The sequence below is a fragment of the Rutidosis leptorrhynchoides genome, unplaced genomic scaffold (assembly GCF_046630445.1).
Source record: "Rutidosis leptorrhynchoides isolate AG116_Rl617_1_P2 unplaced genomic scaffold, CSIRO_AGI_Rlap_v1 contig294, whole genome shotgun sequence".
Taxonomy (NCBI): Eukaryota; Viridiplantae; Streptophyta; class Magnoliopsida; order Asterales; family Asteraceae; genus Rutidosis; species Rutidosis leptorrhynchoides.
Genome location: NW_027266536.1, coordinates 33635 through 43929, shown reverse-complemented (window position 1 = coordinate 43929; position 10295 = coordinate 33635). Strand labels below are relative to the sequence as shown.

Sequence of the window (10295 nt, the reverse complement as noted above, 5' to 3'; positions counted from 1 at the left end):
CGCTTTAAGGAAAACGATCCAATCGTGCCTCCAAAAATTTGCATCTCTCTTCCCTTAAAACTTCTTATATTCGATTTATTATATACATGTTTATTTACTTATTTAATTCGATATTCATATATATATATGAATATTGATTTAATTTCTATCAAATTAATATGTATTTATCGATTCAATTATTATAATTCATCATAATTCATATATTCAATAAATATATTTAAAATAAATCTTTTTTATTGTAATTTTATTTTATTGTAGTTTTATTATTGCTATTTGCATAATATTGATCATTGACCCCACTAGCATGTATCATTACAAAATGAGATGGCAAACATATTGATCTCTGTCCATCGTTTTCTTCACGTACCCCTCCCAACGAGACCATCATCGATAAGGATCGTGATCAAATATTCAAATCAGTAAGTCCTCCTCAGTCCATCGCCTTGTCTGTCTAGCAGCAATAGTTATTCGGTGATCCATACATATTTAAGCCAGATGAGGCGTAGAACATCGAGTCTGCCATAGGATATTGTGGAACTTCCCATTGTGATCTTTCGCATTGTCCGTAAGTCCAAGGGTTATAATTCTGTTCAAACCCTTGTGCCATTTCTGTAAACATGCCCTGCAGCTCTTCCAAACTATATACTTTCTCCTGCATCCATCCAGGTAAAAATAATAATTTTAGCACCGAATCAACTTCAATAAGACACTATCCAAATTTATCATTTCGACTCCTAATTCAAGTCAAGGACACCATCCAACTATCAATGAATTCTAGCTAGGTTCTAATTATTGAATCTTAATTTATGACCAATAGTATCTGATTCTGATTAACCATAACATTAAGGTTTAGCAATTTTCATCCATGATCAAGTACACAAACATGAAATTAGAAGTTAATCCTTACCTCTCTTCTTGTCTGTGCCATGAGAGACATCATTTCATGGAAAAAATCAGAACATCCCTGAATCGCAAGACCACCAAATTTCGTTAAAACAACATCCTTTTCAATGAAAAATAAGATCAAAACTTTATAATCAAGTACTCACTTCTTCCTCATCGTCATAAGGATCATAAAGCCCTGTATCATACATTGTCCTCTTCCCCGGATCGGATAACACTGAATAGGCTTCTTGGATCTGCTGGAATCTGCTATTAGCTTCCCCTAACATAGATGGGGATTTATTAGTCCACCTATCTGGATGCCATTCCTGCTCATCAAATTAATCATTAGAAATCGTTTCCCGCCATTAATGGATGTTAAAATCGATCTCCTAATTGAACTTACCATTGCAAGTTTCCGATAAGCACGCTTGATTTCCTCATTAGAAGCATCATTAGCAACACCAAGAACTCCATAGTAATCAATTTGATCAAAATTTTCCATCTTTTTAGCTCTCTCTCTCTCTCTCCTTCTTCTTCTTCTTCACTTTGTGCGAGTAATTCGTATCAGCCAAAAATATCTTAGACCATTTATAGTAAGTGATAGTCTGTGTATGATATATGTATGGAGTATAAAATTAAGAAGATATTTGAATGGAAACCTCCAGAAACTTTATTAGAGAAGATATTTGGCGGTTAAATGGGAGATTGTTGTTTGAAGAAAGTTCGAGAAGAAGATATTTACACGAGAATTCAGACAGTGTCGTTAGATTTTTTTCTTTTTTGTGTGGCTGTGAGCAATTTCTGCCTTTCTTTTTTGTCACGTGGGACCTACAAGGTCCAGGTTGATTGAGGACGGTACTGATTTAAAGGAATGGGTATGGGTGTTCTTTATCTGCACATGGTGTAACGGCACGTGTAAATTCTAATTAAAGAATACTCCTTCCATTTCCAAATAAAGGAATAAAAAAGTATTTTTAAAAATATAAAATACTATCTTTGATTTTTTTAATAATTTATGTGATTTTTTTTTTTTAGATAATTATGGAATGGAGGGTAGTTTTCCGTTGTCTGCAACTGCGAGTGCAATATTTAATTTGATCATCACGCCAATTGGTGAGATTTTTCTTTTTGATATCTAATTATAAAAATCTATTTTAGTGTTTGTGATAAAGATCTCCTTAAAATTTCATCTTAAATTCGTTTTCCACCCTTTACTTTCTTTGTCATGTACTCCCTCCGTCCTCGAATTGTTACTGCTATTTTGGATTTTTTTCCCCCTTTTTTTTTTTCAAGGAGTAGTTATTTTTATCTTTCTTTTTTAGTCTTCTCGAAAATCGTAAGCGTATGGAAAATTATTTTTACCTTTTTAATGCATTGTTTTATATTCATTCCGCAAAATAATTTTTCATCAATCATTATTTTAATAAAAGAAAAAAGAATAAATTACAAACGTACCTGGATGGAGGAGCATATACGTATACTTGATCGCATGATTGATCCTCCGTGTCAATTCAATATTGGATTCGAGAAATGCTCGATCAATTTACAACCTCAACTAAGGATTAAAATTTCTTTTTTTGACAGTGTAAGAATTAGCATCGAGTAGCAACAAATACAGAAATGCATTTCCAATTTCTCGATGGTCGGAGGAAGATGTGTCGTAGATATGCGACACAAATTGATTAAAATTATGTCGAAAATCCAAATTTCCCATTTTGCAATATACTTCTGATGTTTTACTTGCAAGAGACAATAATGTATCGTCTCAATAGTATCGTAAAATATATATAGTCGTTTACATTTAAATTTCCTACACGGGACTTGGGTCGCAATATATTCTGTGATCGAGTTGGTTGTCAGTTGGCTACTCGGTAATCAAGTAACGTAGAACGGGTTGTTGATGATTATCTTAATTGGACCGATAGCGTATAAACGAATTTTAATCGAAAAACTCAAAAAACAGTTGAGAAACTCTCAAATTAGGGTTTAATTTTATTCAAAGATACTCAATATAACAACTGAAAAGTGTTTAAATAGTCTCCAAATCAAAAAAAACTAAAAGTGAAACTTACGAAAATTGGCAAAAATAAAGGTTGTTCCGTTTGAAGGCCGAAACGGGCTCGGATGAGGCCCTTCCCGATCTCCAACTAGATAAACTCAAGTTGACCGAAAGAATTTTTCGAAAGCTTTCCGAATCTATATTATAATTGAAATTCCGACAATCGAGTCAAAAATTATAACTGTTTTTAATCGGTTGACCAAAATCTTCCGCCAATCTTCAATTTTTCGGTCCGTCTCGCTTTGACTTTTGGCTATTAACCCAAATAAGTTAATCATCAGCAACCCATTCTACATCACCAAGTGAACACAAGTTTGTTCTAAGTTGGTTAGCTATTGGTCACGTAAGTCGAATTAACGGTGGAAGATATAAAAATCGAAAAATAACAAATGTTGAAAATATATTTATCAAACGGTTCAAACTGAAAGTTATAAAAGATATGAATGTTTAACGTTTGGGACGAAAAACTCAATTTTCACATTAATTTAGAATTCGATTCATTACCCAAATTTTATTTCCCTTAAATTACATCACTGACCTATAATTTGGACTTAGATCAAAAAATTGAATTGGGTGCAGAAACGTTAAACTTCCATACTGCTATAGTCCACATTTCTTTTTAATAAATGCTGTAGTCCACTTTTATGTATGTTTTCGTTTAATTTCGACTGAAAATCAACTCAAACTAAAAATAAAATATTAAGATGAAAATATTGCTTCAAGAAAACACAAGTTTGAAGTTTGCTTGACAAGAAATGAATTTTAAAAAACTTTTCTAGGAGTATTAAATTAAACTTGTTTCACAAAAATGGCCAAACACACATTTTAATCACTATGCATACAAAATTCATTGCCAGATTTTTTGTCCTAGTTTTTAATCTTTTCTCTATCTCAACACTCGCAGAAACTGGCCATGTCATCAACTTTCGATCCCCAAACTTGTATCCAGAGGCCATGACGTGGCACTCATCAACTGACCGATTCATCTCGGCTCTCTCCACAACCGTACAATCCATTCGGTCTCGGACGCCGCCGTCGTGGAGACGTTAATCTCAGACACTTCCCTCCTTCCAGACGCCTCATTCGGCGGTCTCACAAATCGACTCCGTCCACAACCGTCTACTCGCCGTCGTACTCTCAATTCAGCCACTACCTCCGTTCAATGCCCTCGCCGCCTACGACCTCGACAATCACCGCCGTGTCTTTCTCTCCATCCTCCCGGTCGACGACGACGATGCCGCTCCGGTGACCAATGACGTGGCGGTTGATTTCAAAGGTAATGCTTTCCTCACCAACTCTGCCGGAAACTACATCTAGAAGGTCACCTCCGACGGCCGTGCCACGGTGTTCTCGAGGTCCGCGCTTTTCAAGAAGTATCCGTGGCGGTTGACGAACACGCGATTGGCAGCGACAGCGGCCTAAATGGGATTGCTTACGTCAGCAACGGGAATATGCTAGTGGTGCAATCCAATGCAGGCAAGATGTTTTTAGTCAACGCAGAGGATGGATCTGCACGGTTGATTTCATTGACAGAGGATCTTGGAGGACGATGTGGTCGTTAGGAAAGACGGCGTCGTTTTGGTTGTGTCGCACCAATACTTGTGGTTTTTAAAGTCACGTGATGGTAGTTGCAGAGAGGCAGATGTAATTGACAAAATTGCCCTTGATGTAGAGGGGTTCGCCACCTGTGTTGCTGTGAGGGGAAGGGAGGAGAGGGCTTATGTGTTATATGGATGTGATTGAGGGTATAATAGAAAACACAAGCAGCATAGACTGGTTCAGGATTTAACAACAACGGGTCTCGATTTGAAGTCAGCTATATAAATTCTCATTATTTGTTATATGCGTATATGATTGATGTTATAATGGAAAACACAGGCAGCAGAGACTGGTTCAGAATTGAACAAGCTGTGTGAAAAACGAAACGAAAATATTTGGGTTCCGTTTCGATCGACTCGGTTCTATTTTGTCTTTTTGAAGTTGGTTCGGTTTGTTTCTTGTTTTCAGATCAATCAAATGAAAAATAAACGAACAATGTGTAGAATGTTTTTTTACAATATATATATATATATATATACACACACGCATATTTCGAACAGAATCAAGCATTTTTTTTTTTATTCATAATACAATCTACCCATAAACATCAAAGGTTGGTTCCCAAAAATCAAATCCTAACCTTAAAAGGAGTAGATGTGAAACCATTAATTATTAACGAACATAATTAATCAAGCTTAATAAGGATTTAAATTATAATTCTTATGAAAATGAAGTGACCAGTAAGTAACATTCTTTTGCTTTCTCTATGGAAGAACTGATTCCAGTCTGTAGTTAACCATTGTGGAGGGCAACGGGGAAGTTTTTTGTTTCGATTCTTGAGCTCTTTCTCTTAGTCTCGCCAGAACCTTTTTCTTGTTCTCGAGTCTCCCAGCTCGAGCATCAGCTGGTTCCGCTAATAGAAATGCAGACGTCCCTAACAATATCCCAAATGTTAAGAATCGGTTCGTGTCTCTTCGAGAAATACTAAGCAACGGCTTTGAAGTTTCTAGTTTACGACCTTCCTCACACTTCACCTGCAATTATAAACAAGCAAATACTACTATAGTCAAGATCAAGAAAATCTATACCGTAAACGTGTACAATTCGGACTTCTTCGAGGCTAAATTTGCCTAGAATATTATTCCCTCCGTCTGTTTAATACATGACTTTTTAGCTTTTTTCCATATCTTTAAAAGAAAATGGATTTGATCAATATTAATGAATATGTACATTTATTTTTGAATGTATCTAAAAAAGCTAAAAAAAACATGTCTGCTATTAACAGACGGAGGTAGTACTGAATAGGCTAAAACACAAGCAGAAAAACATTATAAGGACTAGCAATGAGCAGCAGAATTGTGAATAAAAAATAATCGCCAAGTCTTGAATCGTACACGTGCCGGGGGATCGGCAAGTTACATTCATCGAACCCCATTTTCATCTTGATCAATTATACCCACAATGAACTTCATTCCATTTTCATCTGTAATGATTAAAAATCCCTAATTATTTTTTACTGTGTATTTATTCATTCCGAATTGAATTTGTGTCATCACTCGATTAAATTCACAGCTACATAAAGAATGCAAAAATTGCTTTTCAATTTCGTAATTATACAAACCCCCCATCAAACAGCAGATTGTTCAATTAAGAAATAATTTTTCTCCAAATTCAGACCTTTAATAAAAAAGCTTTTTCCCAATTATTCTCGGATGTGTTAAATTATTAAATCTCCCTCTCTTGTTTTCTTGCAATTTACAGAGATATGATCACTCAAACAAAGTCGACAGCAAAATTTACGCAGTTTGAACTTGGAGTGAGTGACTCATCATCAGAAACTTTGAAATTACCTGAAAACGAGTAACTCTGCTTTGAGATGTAATCGCCGCCGCCACCGGAGGAGAACAGCCAAATGGCTTCAAGCACGGCAGCGCTGCCATTTGCATCACCGTGACGTCACTTATACTCGAAAGCTCGGGTGTAGTAGAAGATGTGTCATATTAATCGATCACTTACTTTTATTTTGTAATCTTTTTCAATAATCTTGACCCTCGAACTAACGCTGCTCCTCCCTGAACTATCCAGCTTCCCTTACTTGGCTCCTCCAACTATATATTGTCCAATCTAACTCCCTCAGCTATGACTTCCTGGCATTTGTACCTCCTTCCGTAAGAAATTTATAAAGCCCACTATATTTTGTCCAATCTGATACTACTTCCGTCCCAAAATAAATATAAATTATATGTAAAATTTTGTATTTATTTTGAGACAAAAATGATAATTTAAATCGTTACTAATTACGGTGTGTCCTAAAAACAAAATTGTTAAAATACAAATATTTTTTTATAAAGCCCACAGTGTATCGTCTGAGCTGGTGTGTGACCTGTCGACTTCTGCCTCGAGTGTGGAGATGTTTGGGCCTTGTTATAAAGAACATCATAAAGCCGACGCCTTTTTTTTTTTTTTTAATATATATATCGTCATTTCAATTTTTAATTTGATGAATAAATATAAAATTTGGCTTACAGTCATGAAGTTGAAATAACCAACCTATATAATATATTGGAGTTAGGATACAGTCGCTAAGTTGATAAATCGAGGGTTCTTTTAAGATGTAATAGTGTAATTAGAAATGTGAAATGAGTTCATTTTCTGTGGAAACATTTTTCAGACGTCATGCAATTTCATCCAACTCGAATAGGAGATGACTGAATATAAATTTGAAGGTAGCAATCCCATATATATTGAATCAAAACTTTTGAATCAATCATAAGACTATCAATAAATAGATATATCAAAAAACTAAAATTAAATATAATGCTAAACAACCTATAATCTTCATCTAAAATAATAATAAAAAATATCCTACGCGAATTGGGGTGTTAAAAATCTACAATTATGGAAATATAAAATAGGTTGAGAGAAAATAAATAACATAAAATTATAGCAAAATACCTAACCACTTAAATCCAACCATATCCGACCAGAAATGAGCACCACACGCCGAAAAACTCTCCAAAAACAACAAATCCCATAAATTTCACAGATCGTATAGAAGCCTGAAGAGTATCGAAATCGTTAGTTAGTGAAGGAAAAAAAAAATATATATTTTTGCGAGGGTTTTATCCCAATCCCTTCTTAATGTTGTTGCTACATTACATAATGCAATCCACTTTAAACATCAAAAAAGGAAAAATTAATATAACTTGTGTAATCTTAATTTTATTGAACTTGTATTTTATTATTCCTTTCGTCAATATTTGAAATTTTATATAGATGAAATAAAGATATAATTAGTAATTTGACCAACATAATCTTAATAATCATTAATAAAATGATTGATGTATATATAAAGTAAAAATATGCTGAAAAAATAATAGTCAATTTAATTATTTTGATCGAATTTTTATGTGAGATCCGCATCTTATTTTGTCAAAATAAATAAATAAATTATTCTAATATATTCTATGTATGTTGTAAATAAATGTGCTATCATCAATTATAGAATTTGACAATTATATGAATTAAAAATTTTATGTTGAAATAAGTTGTTTAACGTATACATAAAATTCAAAATATGCAAAAACTTATGACGATAGATAAAATGGAAAGAACGTGTTTTAAGTACCTTAAATTTATCAAATTTACATCTATTTTAAAATATATATATATTTATATAGACATATGATCTGGAATGGAGTAAATAGATAAATATCCATCGAATAGTAATTTCAAGATTGACACGTACCATTTACTCCATTTTCATACTACTCTCATTTCACAATAATTGATGTTTTGAGTTTTCATGACATGTGTAATTAAGTAAATATATCAATACTTTTTTAAGAAAAAAAGAGCCCAAATTTCACCAAATTAAACAAAATAATATACATAATTTAAAAAATACTTTATTATAAAATAATACCCTCATTACATTAATTAATTACGCATGCCACTAAAATCCAATTACATTAATTAATTACGCATACCACTAAAATCCAATACATCAATTATTGTAAAATGTAACTATTCAAGCTTTAAGTTTTAGTCAACTGTGCTAGAATATAAACAAAATATGAACTCAAATAATGATGGAAAAAAGATTATGATCACATTTGATAATATCATGTACGATACGAATGCATGAAGTTCAAGACCAAATTGTGAGACTTATGAAATTTGAAGGACACTCATATTTATATATAAAAGAATGAGCTATACTTCTTTGGGCTGCACACAGAGCACGTTTTTTTTTTCTTTTTTAATTTAGATTTGAGTTTTGTTGTGTCTTTTATTGATTTATTAAGAATATAGGTTACTTAATAGTTTTTATTTTATTTTATTTTTTCGTCATTAAATATTAGGATTTGAAGTCTATATAAATATTTTTTTAATATTGTATCAAGAGTCAAATAATTTATAAAATTTTATTTTGAAAAGATTTTCAATGTTTTCAAATTTCGAAAAATTTAATCTATTCGTATTTGTTTCTGACTATGAAACTTACACTTCACATATATAATTACAAGTGTCATTTCTCTAAACAGAAAAGTTAATTTGGATAATTGTTATATCATCTGATAAAGTATCGTTCTTTTCTTTCTTTCTTTTGACAATCAAGTATAATTCTTTTCACAAACTTGATAAAGTTGACCAATCTCTGATCGATTAAGAAATACATGTTGGACCAAATTAAATAACATATATATACATCAAGATTCAAGAAGAACAAAAGATATGGAACAAATCTATCTAGCTAGTTCTTTTGAAGAACCATTTTCGCACCCCCTTGAGCCGATCGATGCTATACCTCGTTACAATTATATATATTCCATTCGAAGCTTGCTTAATTATAACGAGGTTTTCGCACCCCCTTGAGCCGATCGATGCTATACCTCGTTACAATTATATATATTCCATTCGAAGCTTGCTTAATTATAACGAGGTATTTTGTTGCAAGGGAAAAATTCCGTAGCTTCATCAAACATTTTTTGATTCTGCAATATAAATATCTATATATTTATTTATTTTGTAAGTTATTACTTCCGTCTCAAAATACGTGATATTTTTTTATATCAAAATTGGGAGTAATTAATGTACAGCGACAACAGAATTGAGGATACCTAGTGATCGATGTTGCTGCTGCTGCTCAATTTATGTTATAAGGAGGTGTTAAATTTCTTGCAAATACCTTGTCAAATTAACAGTCCCTTGTTCATACCTCAATTTCGCTGTCGTGCTCGACCTTAATATATACTCTTCATCTCAACATATTTTAAATTCAAACTAGAAGATTTTTTTCAAAGTACAAACTACCTAGAAGATTCATTTTGAAAGAAAAATATATAGTTGACCTTCAAATGTTTATGCTCTAAAAATAATTAAGATATTCCTAACTAGACCTTGAAACTAGACAAAATATATACATCATCGATCTTGATTATGAGAGAAAGAGAGAGAGATTTAATTTGTTAAACCATGTACATCCGATCATACATAATGATTGATTAATACTACCTCCATCTGGAAATATTTGCCTCGGAAGTACCTATCTACTATAGATATAAGAGTACTGATTTCAATACACGATGAGATTGGTTCGTTAATTTCTTCCTAAAATTTTGTGAGTATGCATGAAGATTATATATTCAGGTCGAACAGACAACGAAATAAAGGTTTTGTTTTCAAAGGACTACTGATTAACTTGACAAGAATAGCATGAAATTTACTCACCCATTCGATTCATGAAATCAGCTATTTCAATTCTTCATAATTTCGTATGCAGATATAATATGGAACGTAATCGGATATT

The 10295-nt window shown here is 32.7% G+C and overlaps 1 protein-coding gene and 1 pseudogene across 1 annotated transcript; one reads left to right on the top strand and one right to left on the bottom strand.

The window, feature by feature from the left end:
- Positions 1 to 451: 451 nt before the first annotated feature.
- LOC139882636 (uncharacterized) lies at positions 452 to 1387 on the bottom strand. Its single transcript, XM_071866918.1, has 4 exons — positions 1289 to 1387; positions 1050 to 1211; positions 908 to 964; positions 452 to 652 (listed from the first exon to the last, which is right to left on the bottom strand). Exons 1-4 carry the CDS (start codon positions 1385 to 1387, stop codon positions 452 to 454), a joined length of 519 nt encoding a protein of 172 aa, XP_071723019.1.
- A 149-nt stretch (positions 1388 to 1536) lies between these two features.
- LOC139882635 (uncharacterized) lies at positions 1537 to 4687 on the top strand (annotated as a pseudogene).
- Positions 4688 to 10295: the final 5608 nt, after the last annotated feature.

Bases quoted from the DNA above. Each gene is read 5' to 3' on its own strand.
- LOC139882636 (XM_071866918.1), bottom strand. From the start codon at position 1,387: ATGGAAAATTTTGATCAAATTGATTACTATGGAGTTCTTGGTGTTGCT. The intron at 1,212-1,288 runs GTAAGTTCAATT...TTTGATGAGCAG, and splicing joins CTTATCGGAAACTTGCAATG to GAATGGCATCCAGATAGGTG. The intron at 965-1,049 runs GTGAGTACTTGA...CTTGCGATTCAG, and splicing joins CTTATGACGATGAGGAAGAA to GGATGTTCTGATTTTTTCCA.